The sequence below is a fragment of the Mizuhopecten yessoensis genome, unplaced genomic scaffold, assembly GCF_002113885.1.
Source record: "Mizuhopecten yessoensis strain PY_sf001 unplaced genomic scaffold, ASM211388v2 scaffold2585, whole genome shotgun sequence".
Taxonomy (NCBI): Eukaryota; Metazoa; Mollusca; class Bivalvia; order Pectinida; family Pectinidae; genus Mizuhopecten; species Mizuhopecten yessoensis.
The window spans coordinates 20,826-35,970 of NW_018404619.1; the positions used below are offsets into that span (position 1 = coordinate 20,826).

The window sequence follows — 15,145 nt, forward strand, 5'->3', positions numbered from 1 at the left end:
TTAAAAGTTCAGCTATTTTGTCTCCATGCAATAAAAAAAATGATTGCCACCGCACACATTTAGATTGGGTATTGAAAAGTGATGTGGACCCTTTCATCAGTGAATACGATCACTTCAGTGATAATCTTATCATCATGGAAATGGTACACTTATCATGGTGACTATCATGAAGTTCAACAGAGGCTAATTCACATAGGCTTTAATAAAGAGAAGGGTTTCAATGAAAATGAAAATTAACGAGCACTCTGCTGGAGTGAAACATTGCATATGGTACATACCAAGTTTCATTAAAATTGAATGACATCAAGTCCTCCTATGTAAACCAAAGTAATGACAGAAGAATGGAAGGACACTATACCATTATACATCCCAGTCAAATCAGGGTGGTCGGGTAGTGCAGTGGATAGCGCACTTGCCTTTCACCAAGGCAGCCAGGGTTCGATTCCCTGATCGGACGTGAAAAGGTATGGGGTCACCTGCCCAACCACGTGGGATTTCTCCGGTTACTCTGGTTTCCTTCCACATTAAGACCCCTCGCGCGCCAACATCCGGGCCAACAAGAGCGATTAATATAAGTTGAAATCACTTGTTTCATGCTTGTTGTAAAATGAAAAAGTTTATATATTAGATGTTTACCACATAATACCGGTAGATGTAAGATCCTAGGCCTCCGCCATTTAGACATAAGAAAAATTAATATACCTAACCTTCACCTTGTTACCAGTCTAACCTTCACCTTGTTACCAGTCTAACCTTTACCTTGTTACCATTCTAACCTTCACCTTGTTACCAGTCTAACCTTCACCCCAGTCTAACCTTCACCTTGTTACCAGTCTAACCTTCACCTTGTTACCAGTCTCCCATGTCTCATAAATTAGGTAGATAATCCAGGTAAGGTCAGGAAAAACCGAGTTCCTTTGCTACACGAGTTTCTTCCTTTAATAATCAGAGTTGCCTCCCTTTAGTAAGCAACCAACCAATGGTACTCATCCCTGTCCCATGGTGACAAATCAATTTTCAGTTTCAGCTGTTTTGAGATCACAATTAATTTTAAATTAATATTATCTGTTTTTGTGCTTTTAATTATTTGTGAATTACATAACATAGAGTATATTTGAATTTTCAAAGTGATAAAACAAATCAATATTTGATCTAGTTTAAAATTTCAACATCTTGCAATTTGAATTTTCCTTGTTTTGCTGACAATTTTTCCTATTTCAATCCAGGATAACCTGGCCAGCATCACAGTGATCCTCAAAAAATACTCATAAAACTGTCATTTTTCTACCTACAAGTAAGCACGCCCCCACCCCCAACCCCCCTCCACTTCTGTAAACATAGATATTGGCCTTAATGATTTCGGCACTGTATTTAAATATATTAACATTAAATGCCTAACGCATACATTACCCTCTAACAGTTACCTATTTGTCCTTACTTTCCTGCGATAATGTAGCTTCTGACGACAGGCATTTCTTTATATTGTTTGCCGGGTCAGAGGAGGTCGGGTATAAATAGTACTAGACCTTACTCACAATTTGACTATCTTGGTGTTAAAAAACAACCTCGCACCAAGTTATGATTCATACCTATATATTTTTTTACATACATGTATGTCAATGTGGTTGATTCATAATTTCCGTCACCATATCTCGCTATTGTTACAGACAAAAGTTGTGCATTGGTGCACCAGACAAGCACGTGGCCTTGCAGTCAGAATTGTAAATTCTGATGTTAATTTCACAGTCTGGAACGTATTATTCAAAGCAACATACCTTCAAGGTCACTCATTGGAACACTCTGCCACCGATTCTTGCGTGTTGAGAGACTGTTTTATTACCTTTTCTCCGAAATCTGCCGCCTGCTTTACTTTTCGGACGTTTAAAGGTTGGTCCACAAAATGCCCACCTGTTCGGAACAACTCTGGACTTTTACCATCAACTCGGAAGGATCATCAACTTGTAACCGATGGCGGGAAGTTTCAACCTCGTGATTACATTCATAGTAGTTCAAGTTAAATTTGTTTACACATGATTTAAATATTTCGCATGTTCACATGTTGAATAGTTTCATTTTCATGGACGATAGTTTAGCGTAGACTTGAAATTCAAAGAAAAAATATTGGCTTTTTCACGGTTATTCATTGGAAATGTAAAAATGATTCTAAGTAATAAAAATGAGTAAAATCACATCAATGTCTTATAATATATTCATCCCTGTAGTAATTAACTTATTCGGTTGTCAAATGTACATTATCTGTTAAAATTAGTAAATAAAATGGTAAAGTAAATATTATATTTTTCCCGTATTTTAAAATAACTTCAGCCTAATTTCTCAGAATAGAAATGAAATAGAAAAATGATTTTACATGCTGTTTGAAATGGATTATCGTTTTTGCGTGTATTTAAAACATGGTACAATCTCAAACAGCATTTAATTTACGTACCAACCGTGATATCTTAAAAAACACTTTAGATACGCATTAGGTTGTACTTTTAAACTAAAAGTCAAATATTTTTTGAAAATTGGAAGTGTTGACATTTGAAATATATATATGCGGTTACTAAAATTGGAGTGTTTCATCGGTTTAGTCTCACCTAGCAAATACCTAGTCTCGACAACCTAGCATACATTTCAGTTTTCACGACCGATACAAATTTGGTTATAGTCTGTTTCAAAATGATGTAGATGGTAGTGTAATACAAATTATTATTAACTGATGTCTACTTTTATTAGAGAAATATTCCATTTTCTTTGTAAAGAATCATAATGACACGTGGTAGTAGATGAAAAATAAATTAAAAAAAATAAAAAAAGGATACATTTATTTTACCTGAAAATAATCAATATAATTACTAGTAAATAAAGGGTTCTGATAGCTTCAAACATAAACGTCCCTAACATCACATAGCTGTTTACTATTTTTGACACTTAATAACTGAATTTAATAGTCTTAAGGAAAACCGCACTCTAAGATTTTGAAATTTACAACAAATTAACAGAAAGCGAAATTCATCTTTCATGTCTGTGGAGTTACATTCATTACAATGTCTTTGTTCTGAAGGAATATTTTTTTATCTTCCAGTCTCAATGAATGCGAAGAAGTAATTAATCTACTGAGACATACATGTATTCTATACTTTACAGGAATATACTTCGTTAGATAAAGTTGAAGAAAACAATTCGTTCCATATACCGTAATTAAGTTTTGGTTAATAGCACCGTAGGCATAGTAAAATTTTAATGAAAACTACTTTGAATGTGTGTTTACCATTATACTGCATAAATAATGGAGTAATGTGTACAATATGATGTACAGTTAACTTAACAATGACCCTTTGTTGTCATTTTAAATGATTACATTATATCAATAAAGCTAGTAACTCGCGCTGAACTTATATATTTTGAAAACTAGCTTACATGACCAATTTATTCAAAAATGGTATAATGATGTTACAACATTGACCAGATAAATAATATGTAAAGTTTGGACATTTAACCTGAATTCCCTATTAGTACGATGGAGACTATAATAGATGAAGTGGTAACAATATCATAAATAAATAAAATGTAACACCAGAAATCAATCTTATGTATACGTTCATATTCATTCGGTAAGACACTTTATAGTACAGACTATAGTTTACCTGTAATTAAATCCTATTGTTCTCTGACACCAAATCTCACCAAGCATACACCCAACACCTTACCTGTATATAGGAAAATAGCAAATGTAAAATTTGGTGAGACGACACCGTTTCATCTACCTGTTCTAGTTCTGAGGCCGGTTAAGATAGTATGACATTCGGGATGAAGCTTTCAGAAATGTCATCATGTTTCATAAACCTGGTCCCGAACCACCTGGCTATGAGGGCATTTTGAGGGTTCAGGTCCTGATAGGGTAAGAGAGGGAAAGTGTCATTTCTCGTTTTTGTAAACGATACAGATATACAGTTTTTCATAAGTGTTATAGTGATATTTTAACATTTCAGTTTAACAATGCTATATAGATCCCGATTTTGCTCCACGACACCGCTATATTAAAAAGACATACTTTTTGTATGAATTGACTGTTCGTAGTTGTGTAAATGATTTTATCATGAGAGCTGTGAAACGACGACAGATTTTTAAACCGGCTACACCTGCTGAAGACACCTGACACAATGCATACAAATATTTAACGTCTTCCTTTTCTATGAATAGCATGAATGCACACAAGCATTCATAAATGTCATGACTGCAACACACAAATAAATGCAACATGACAACCTGTCAATAACAAAGAGTAATTTACATGTGCCGGTAATATCATCACTCGAGCGCCGCTTCCTGGCCTGAAAGATTTTCATAACCAATCAATTTATGCAGATGAGGTCTCGGAGTTTCCTCCTTTTCGAGAAAGGGGCACCCCGGTTTTGATTTCCTGGAAGGTAGTGTCTGTCTACCCTATAGCCTTGTCTCCTATAGTACGCTGGAACAAATTATTTCAAACAATCTCAATGCATATTTGTAGCGTCTTTTATCTTGTTAAAGGTGAAAGATTGCAGCTAAAAGTGCACAATATGACATTTAGTTTTAAACAACTCACTAGTGGGACTTACTTTGACATGAATGAATATAGTTTACATAGTATTGTTTATAATCACTTCGATAGTTCAATATATTTTTCTCAGAAACGAAATCGTTTCTGTTTATATTTTCAGCTGAAATAGATGGATGTAAATTGAATGCAAGTGGAAACTGGCTCGTACTTATTTTATTTTCTCACAGTTCATGATATTCTGTTTAAGGGGTCTGAACACGTTTTCAAAATGTCGAAAGGAACCTCATCTGGCTAGCTCAACCGCCGTTATATGGACTTAAGCTGTTGTGATTACTCAAAACTTAACAAACTGACAATGTTTATTTTAGTTATTATTACGCAATAGGTACTGATGATATAATTTTTGGCTTTTTTTGTTGCTTCTGACATGGCACGGCATTCATCGTCAGTCCGACCGCCGTCCGTCGACAACCTTTCTTTTAACATCTTCTGAAGAACCATTGTGAATAGGGTCATGATATTTAGCTAGTAGCTTCATGGGACGTAACCTATCCAAATTTGCGAACAAAATGACATTGGTCTGCTCATAGACGTATATACTGGCTTTATACATCTCTGATCTGATTTCAAGGTCACCGGGTTAAAATATGATATGTGATGGAGTGTTGCCAACATAATTGACCTTGGCCATTGTCCAGGGTCACAGGAATCAAATCAGTTAAATGATGACAAAGAGTTCGCTGGTATAAGGTACTACAAAGTTACTTACAGTACGGATGTATTCAAGGTCACGGCGTTAAAATTTGTTAAAAATGCTTAAAGACTTCTTCAGGACAATCAAAAGCCCCAGAGTAAAGCTATTTGGCCAGTAACTTGCTTGTATTGAGAGCTACATTATGTGCGAAGGAAACTAAATTGACCTATTTTCAATGTCAAGAGTGTAAATGTTTTAAGATGTTCAATTCATATTTCAGGAGAAGCATGCTTGGCAAGAGGCTATAAGGGGTTTTAAATCGCGTGGTCTTGACTAATTTCAAGGTCACAGGGGTTAAATATGTTAGCTTGTAGGAATAAATAGTGATGTACTTTGTTGGAGTAAGTGATCTTCTGACCTATAAACAACTTGTCAGACCCATACGAAGTTTAACCAGCCTTAACAGCTACGAAGTGTCTCCAAATGTATGACCTTGACACACTTTGGTCACGGTAGTCATATGTGTGAAAAAAAAATAACAACTTCATCCTCAAAGTCATTAACCCTTAAAGAAGTGGCATTCAATCCCTGTGGGTGAAATGAGGGAATCTCAACCATTGGGAAAGACTCTTAAGGTGCAAACCTCTCGACAAGCCTCGTGTTGGCAACTGAACAAAATTTCCCCTCTGGTTGCCATCCCCCTATCTCACCCCGAGGGTTTGACATCCCCCTATCTCACCCAAGGGTTTGACATCCCCTATCTCACCCCGAGTGTTTGACAGATTTTATGCTACACTCGTGCTGATAGATTTGACATGTTATACATCGTTTAATAGACAGTGTCCAACCCAAGTTTCACGAACATTCATTAACATGAGGAAATTTCCTTACTAAGAAGAACCCTAAATAATGAGAAATCCTATGGAAAACTTATTAACAACACTCCTGTAACTATGGCTAGTTGAGACACTTAATAGGTTACATCCTCTTCAGATTAAAATCACGTCTCGATATTTACCTGTAATTCCCGACAAAGAAGGGTCACCTCATTGCCAAGATGTATTACAAAGGTAGTGATTGTAACGTCGCCATGGTTTCTATCATTAGCGGTGAGAGCATTATAGTTGATTTGTTGTCCGTTTAAGCATCTACCAACAACCCTATAATAGTAACCTGGAAAAACACATTTCTATGATTAACGACCAACAGATACACCACGTATCACGTCCTAGTCTGTTCAGTCAACACTTTGATGATCACCACGTATCACGTCCTAGTCTGTTCACTCAACACTTTGATGATCTGTTTTTCTCCCACCCTTTAAAGGTGCGTCTCCCTTTTAAGTCGGAGACGATCACCTTGTCACTCCATAGGGCGAGAAAGCCTCGTGCAGAATGGCGCGATCTAAGTCATACCAATAGCATGACGTCACGTCAACAGTACCTGCAATCAATGCTTTTGTTTCATGCAATCGCCGCTTCTCGGCAGATTTGTGAGTGAAACAGGACGGGAGATAAACAACCATCCCCTACCTTGAGGGTGTGGCAGAGAAATCCACAACCCTCAAGCCTCGGGTGAGACAACAAAGAATAGCATCACTTGGGTTGGAGATTTCCCTGTCACATCCTCAAGGTAAGGGACGATTCTATCAATCAACTTTAAAACTCCAACGTTTGTAAACCATGATGAGGTTGTTCAGTCTTTGATGACGATCTGTCCAAGATCCTGCAAAAGGCATGGTGGCGCGGGATGCCACATGTTTTATACGACTTTACGCTTTAAATACCTGACATTACCTGTGGTTTTGGTCCTTGCTGTCATTAGCCTAGTTAGTTCTCACGATATGGCCTTTAAATCCGTACTTTTACTAGCAACAGCATCAAGCCCTCCAAACAGCATCCGGTCTAACGAGTGAAGTACCTTGATTAGTTTTCAGTGTTTTCCACTAGCCACTAGCTATTGCAGACACATTTCCGTGATATGACATTAAGATCACTACAACCTTATTAGTCCCCTACCAAAGAGACAGTGGAAATTTTAAGATGGCAAATGTCCGTCCTCCAGCTGTTTGATGTTCTGAATCTTTTCACACTGAACTTGTTCCCATGTGTCAAAGCAGTTCCGGCAAAGGATCTAAGGTCAATTCCATTCCTGAAAGACCTATTATATGCTTCCTAACAGTAACACATTATACCTGTGATTTGTGTAAAACTTAAGGTTGTATGCCACCTTACACATTATACCTGTGATTTGTGTAAAACTTAAGGTTATATACTACCTTACACATTATACAGAACCTGTGTTTTGTGTAAAACTTAAGGTTGTATGCGTCCTTACACATTATACCTGTTATTTGTGTAAAACTTAAGGTTGTATGCTACCTTACACATTATAACTGTGATTTGTGTAAAACTTAAGGTTATATGCTGCCTTACACATTATACCTGAGATTTGTGTAAAACTTAAGGTTATATGCTACCTTACACATTATACCTTTGATTTGTGTAAAACTTAAGGTTTTATGCTTCCTAACACATTAAATTATACCTGTGATTTGTGTAAAACTTAAGGTTATATGTTACCTTACACATTATACTTGTGATTTGTGTAAAACTTAAGGTTATATGCTACCTTACACATTATACAGAACCTGTGTTTTGTGTAAAACTTAAGGTTGTATGCTTCCTTACACATTATACCTGTTATTTGTGTAAAACTTAAGGTTTTATGCTTCCTTACACATTATACAGAACCTGCGATTTGTGTAAAACTGAAGGTTATATGCTGCCTTACACATTATACCTGTGATTTGTGTAAAACTGAAGGTTATATGCTGCCTTACACATTATACCTGTGACTGGTGTAAAACTTAAGGTTTTAAGCTTCCTTACACATTATACCTGTGACTTGTGTAAAACTTAAGGATGTATGCTTCCTTACACATTATACCTGTGACTTGTGTAAACCTTAAGGTTGTATGCTTCCTTGCACATTATACCTGTGACTTGTGTAAAACTTAAGGTTTTAAGCTTCCTTACACATTATACCTGTTATTTGTGTAAAACGTAAGGTTTTATGCTTCCTTGCACATTATACCTGTGATTTGTGTGAAACTTAAGGTTGTATGCTTCCTTACACATTATACCTGTGATTTGTTTAAAACTTAAGGTTTTATGCTAATCTGTGATTTGTATAAAGAGTTGTCTCTCTTAAAACAGGAGATTTATCAATTCATTACCATTGTCATAAGTTACATGTAATAAACCGCTTACACTCTTTCAGTACAGTCCTATGTTAAAACCGGGGGTTAATGAGTTAATTTTGAACTCTTATAGAAAGGAAATACAGGTAAGAATTTTTGTTTTATATGAAATCAGGCATGTGTTTACACCAGGAACTTGATATATCTTCAGTAGTAGTCGAAGGGAAGTAACTCTGACAGAAAGGCAATATATGTACAAGTACCAGTTCCTGAGGCTGACTAGAGATGTATATACTACATGTCTTTAAATGTCTCTGGATTGGCTGTAACCTTGTGGCTGGGATTATTCTGGTATAAGTTACATGTATACTAGTATAATTATCTATTTCATCAACAAACTAAACGTTTAAATAGGTACTTCGTATTTCTAGTGATTATTTTACAATATGATAATCAGAAGGAATTCTACTGTAGCCAGTATGGTCGAAGGGAAGTAACTCTTATAAGTAAACAAACCCTCACTGAAATGAATTGCATGGATTGAGAGAGTGCATTTGGGAAGAATTGTTTTAAACAACCGACTGTTTTGTGTTATACCTCCATTGACATATACAGTGGGTATGAAGCTGTTTTGTTACCTCAGAGTCCCAAAACTTGACACCTTTTTAAAATTTCCATGGGGGAGATTCTGCGTGCTCAAAATTAAACCTTATTAAAATGTGTTCCTATATACCCCTATGGGAAAAAATAATTTAAAATGGCATATTTTGAATTGTTCTTTAAAATTTAATAAAATAACCTCGGTATACATCAATGAATTGGGTTGAAAATGAATATTAAACTTAAATGTCCAAAAATCAAGAGTCTCCTTCCAAAATAGCGAGAGTTGGCAAGTATGAGTCTGTTGAGTAAATAGAAATATCAACGCATATCTAATATCAAATACAATTATAACAAGTTTTACATTTCTTTATTTCCAAATGTAAATCACTTCTAAGAATGGTTGCATATAATTCCATTCCACAAACATTCCATCCATTCCATTGGTCTTTCCCACAATTTACAGTAAAATTACATTCATTTTTTAGACTTATCACATATATTCATTTCATTCTTACACATTAAATTAATCACATAAATAACAAGTCAATAGATGTACAGAAAGGTTGAAAAGTTTGTTTTACTCCTCTTAAAACTTCTACCAAAAATATCAAATCTTTGTTAGTTTTGAAAATAAAGCAAATAAAGTCAATAGATATACAGTAAGGTTGAAAATTTGTTTGACTCCTAAAATCATTCTACCAAAAATATCTTCTTTTTAAAAAATAAAAAAGGCAAATCAAGTTAAAACAAATACACCATAAGGTTCAAATTTCATTTCCTCCTTGTTAATATCCCCAAAAAAATGAAACTATTGTAGCAAAAAAAACCAGAAAATAATATTGAAACTTCTATCTTTCCAATTTGCATTTTTAACTGACAAAAAACACTTTAGGATTCCTGTCCATTGCAAAGCTAGAGAATTCCACTGAAATTTTCAGTACAACCAGTAATCTCCCCTTAATTTAATTTTTGACATATAACGGTTGTGTGACTGACACAGGGTACTATCATTGACATGGTATCTCAGTTGGTTAGAGCCACAGTTTACTGAATAGAGGTCCAGGGTTTGGTTAGAGCCACACTTTACTGAATGGAGGTCCAGGGTTTGGTTAGAGCCACGGTTTACTGAACAGAGGTCCAGGGTTTGGTTAGAGCCACGGTTTATTGAATGGAGGTCCAGGGTTTGGTTAGAGCCACGGTTTACTGAATAGAGGTCCAGGGTTTGGTTAGAGCCACATTTTACTGAATGGAGGTCCAGGGTTTGGTTAGAGCCACGGTTTACTGTAGAGGTCCAGGGTTTGGTTAGAGCCACAGTTTACTGAATGGAGGTCCAGGGTTTGGTTAGAGCCACAGTTTATTGAATGGAGGTCCAGGGTTTGGTTAGAGCCACGGTTTACTGAATAGAGGTCCAGGGTTTGGTTAGAGCCACAGTTTACTGAATGGAGGTCCAGGGTTTGGTTAGAGCCACAGTCTATTGAATAGAGGTCCAGGGTTTGGTTACTGCCACAGTTTACTGAATAGAGGTCCAGGGTTTGGTAAGAGCCACAGTTTACTGAATAGAGGTCCAGGGTTTGGTTAGAGCCACAGTTTATTAAATAGAGGTCCAAGGTTTGGTTAGAGCCACAGTTTACTGAATAGAGGTCCAGGGTTTGGTTTGAGCCACAGTTTACTGAATAGAGGTCCAGGGTTTGAATCCTGGTCCGGCCCAGTCGTATTTTCATACACAGTTGTTGATTATTTTTTGTTTAATTCATCTTTTTATCTTTTTTTGAATAGTCATCATATTTTTGTTTTAAAAATGATTAATAAAAGCTATAGCCAGACTGGAAGTAAATGTTCCAACATAATAAATTACAGGGCAGTGACAAAGGTGATCCGTAAAGACAATGTGTCTATTGTATCAGGGCCCGTATTCATGAAACCGTTCTCGTGCTCAAGCATGGATTCTGTGCTCAAACCAACTTTCTTGTTACTCGCTTAAATCATATCAAACGATCAAAACATCAAATGTAAACATTGAAAACAGTTTACTGCCTTATGTCTCTTTAAAGTTGTCCTAAATCATTGACAAAATCAGATTTTCTTATTAGTTTATAACCGGAACAAATAATTCGGGTTGAGCACAAAATCCATGCTGGAGCATGAGAATGGTTTCATGAATACGGGCCCAGTAGAAATGTCTGCATTGCACCTCAGGATCTAGCTATACAAATCCTTTCGCTTCTACTATAAGTTACTGGTAAGGTAATGGGAGGGTGAGGATCGTTTGAGGGTGAGGATCGTTTGAGGGTGAGGATTGTTTGAGGGTGAGGATGGTTTGATTGTGAGGATGGTTTGAGGGTGAGGATTGTTTGAGGGTGAGGATGGTTTGAGGGTGGTATGGGGGTTGGGATGGTGGGGGTGAGGGTGGGGGTGAATACAAGCACCTTTCCTTTTATAGTAATTCATTTCAGTATAAACGTAAACAATGATAACCCTGATTATAATGTATACTGTACACTTGTTCATACAATTCATTTCTCCCACGGTTTTTTCATTCTCTCCATTTCTGGCGGATTTGGATCTATATCTAATGGTTTGATGTTCAGCTCTTCAACTCCCGGCAATTTCAGTCCCTTTTCCAGCATTTCTGCAATTTTACTAAAACCTAATTCAGACATTTGAGTCGAATCTAAGTTATCTCCCTTTTTCAATTCTGAAGTTAATCTATTTTCACTTTGACAACCATCCATCTTTTTGGAGGAGTCAACATCATTGCAAACAAGCATATTTGATTGTGTGTCAGTTTTTGTAGACTTGATGTCAATTTTCACAAAATCTTCAATCTTTAAATCTAATAGTGAATCACCTAAAACAAAAAAGTGAACAAAATTTAAAAGTTGATTCATCAAAATGATTAGCATATTTAAACAAGAGGCCCAGAGGGCCTGTATCGCTCACCTGGATATCTAAGCAATCATGGCAAAATATTCTCCAAATGAGATCCAAGGGAATATGCCAGACCCCAAGGCCAATCCGTGTAGCATATATATCTGTATTCGATTTTTCATGCCCAGCAATTTTATGTATGGTTATGGGGTTGGGATCTCAACTGTTTTCAAGCTGTGACTCAGAAACTAGGTCCCTACGGTTGTGGCCAGACCACAGGATCAAATCTAATATCATAACTGCACTTGTCTCTTTTTGCCCAGCATTTGTATATATAGTTTTGGGTGGGGATCTCAACCGTTTCAAAGTTATGACCCAGGGGCCAGTCCCTAGGGCCATCCTGGAAGCAACTGTGCATTCTTCTCTTCATACTCAGCAATTGTATATATGGTTATACGGTGGGGATCTCAACCATTTCCAAGTGCTAAACTTATTTTGGCCCCACTCCTTAGCCCGAGGGTCAGCCCCGAAATTTGTACAATTTTGAATCTCCATCACCTAGGGATGCTTCCAGTCAAATATGGTTGATATCCATCTCTTAGTTCCAGAGAAGACGTCACTTAAAGCAATATAGCCAAATTGACCCCTTTTGGCCCCGCCCCTCAGCCTCCTGGGGGGTCAGCCCCACCATTTGTACAATTTTGAATCCCTACCACCTAGGAATGCTTCCAGTCAAATTTAGTTTAATTCCAATCAGTGGTTAAGAAGAAGAAGTCGTTTAAAGAAATTGTTGATGGACGGACGACAGACGGACGGACGCCACGGTATAGCATAAGCTCACCTTGGTCCTACGGACCCGGTGAGCTAATAATACAGTACACTTTGTACATGTCTTAACTCATTCACCCCTGAAGACACATTGAAACCCTTCCGATGCAAAGGGTGGAATAGTTCATTATGAAGTTTCGGGTGAATGAGTTAACCATCTTGGAATTATCAATGATACTGTGGGTACAAATATAATAACTTGGGGAAATAACTTTATTATTTAGGGCTATCCAAACCTACAATATATCATACAACACCCCCAAACACTGGATCAGTGGATATATTGACGTATTTTTATCTATTAGTCCAATAAATTACATATATATATATATGTTTAAGGTATTTTCATGACATTTGCATGAAGTTTTATAAAAACCTATTAAGGAATAAGTTGCTAGAGTTATGTCACTGAATAAGTTTTTTTGAAATAGTAACAGTGACCTCAATTTTGACCCTGGAACCCTGCAATAGGAATGCATTTAAGGTATTTGCATACTGGACCTTTGTATAAAGTTTGATCAAAATCTGTGCACAAAAGAAGTGGCTAGATTTATGGTACTGAATTGGTTTGCAAATTTCTCTAAATAGTAACAGTGACCTTGACTTTGACTATGGAACCCTAAATAGTAACAGTGACCTTGACTTCGACTATGGAACCCTAAATAGTAAGTGACCTTGACTTTGACTATGGAACCCTAAATAGTAAGTGAGCTTGACTTTGACTATGGAACCCTAAATAGTAACAGTGACCTTGACTTTGACTATGGACCCTAAATAGTAACAGTGACCTTGACTTTGACTATGGACCCTAAATAGTAACAGTGACCTTGACTTTGACTATTGAACCCTAAATAGTAACAGTGACCTTGACTTTGACTATTGAACCCTAAATAGTAACAGTGACCTTGACTTTGACTATGGAACTCTAAATAGTAACAGTGACCTTGACTTCGACTATGGAACCCTAAATAGTAAGTGACCTTGACTTCGACTATGGAACCTTCTCATACTTTACCTTTGGATGCAATGAGATAAAAGCCTATTGAGAAATAAGTTACTAGAGCAATGAAACTTAATCAGGACAGGATGGGACAGATAATGGGATCACTACACACCCTTTTAAAATGGAAGGGCTTTAAAAAGGAACAACAGTGTCTTGATATATGTTGGCACTTAGTGAGGTGACAAAAGATAAAAGAGCATTATATCAAAATCTGATTATACTACAGTCAAACCTCAAACAGATACTACCTCTATTGGAGACCACCTGTGTTCACAGGTCATTTACTGAAAGGACCTCTATTAGGTCATCAACCAGCCCATATCACATTATGGACTTCCCAAAGGTAGCTATATAACATTACCTTTCACTGAGTATCAACATTTATGTTTTTTATGTGAGAGAACCACAAAAATACAACAAATTTAATTGATACAGGACTACTGTTTGTTTATATGGGCTATCCGCAAAATATTGAACCATGAAACAATCTAAATGGCTTCAAACTACAAAAGAAAATACCCCCAAACTTTTCATGTTACACAGCGCTACAGTGTCTCTGGATTATAAATATTGGCCTTCTGTAACTATTTTTCCAACATTTTCTCCCCATTGTTACATATGTCACCCTTATACACACACGTTCTGATTGATTCTTGTCTTTTTATAGTTAATATCATAGTCGTACTATGTCCTCACTTATCCAATTTGCATAATCATTTCTAGCGGCGAGGCAATGTAGAATTTGTTAGAGGTCATAATAAACTACTTTCAGACCAGTTATGTAACTAATCTGCTGAAATTTGATAAAGAGTTGAGTACCTTCCTGTGTAATGTTGGGATGGTCCTTCAGCCATTGTTCATATCCCTCTCTTGTAACCTTTCCATATAACCTACATCATAAACATTTAACATCAGTCAATTTGTATCATAAACAACACCAAAATCACATCTGTAACAAACAAGAGAGACTGTGAGCGAGCTCACCAAGATATACCCCCACTTCATTTTATCTACCTATTCAAACTTGATTGCAGGAGGTATTTTACACCAATCACAAATCTCTTCCTTTAGGCACGTTTACATATGATGTTCTTTCCCTGTGCGAAGCTAAAAAAAGGTTGAAGTTATGGTTAAGGAGGAGTTGTGCTTACAAGGTTTCTGGAGTAGAAATGGAAGTCCTTTCTTCATGCAAATTACATATGATATTATTTTTGAACATTTACTGTGCCAAGTTATAAAAAAATCCAATAAGCAGTTTAGGAGGAGTACGTTGCTTAAACAACAAAACAATATTTTTGAAGAAGAAACTTAAAAGTGTCAAGGACCATAACTCCTGGAAAAAGGGGAATCTACATATTTTCACTGTTATGTGACACAAATATCCAAGTGTGTTTGGGGGGGGGG

The 15,145-nt window shown here is 36.5% G+C and overlaps 1 protein-coding gene across 3 annotated transcripts in view; it reads right to left on the reverse strand.

Moving 5' to 3' along the window:
• Nucleotides 1–9,810: 9,810 nt before the first annotated feature.
• The window catches only part of LOC110446133, an 8,667-nt gene continuing 3,332 nt past the window's right edge, over nt 9,811–15,145 (reverse strand). For all 3 annotated transcript variants that reach the window (XM_021491121.1, XM_021491123.1, XM_021491122.1), the window contains exons 3-4: nt 14,561–14,631; nt 9,811–11,890 (exon numbers count right to left, since the gene is read on the reverse strand). In XM_021491121.1, the coding sequence (XP_021346796.1) occupies nt 11,556–11,890; nt 14,561–14,631 (406 nt within the window). In that variant the 3' untranslated portion in view covers nt 9,811–11,555. The remainder of the gene's footprint in view (nt 11,891–14,560; nt 14,632–15,145) is intronic.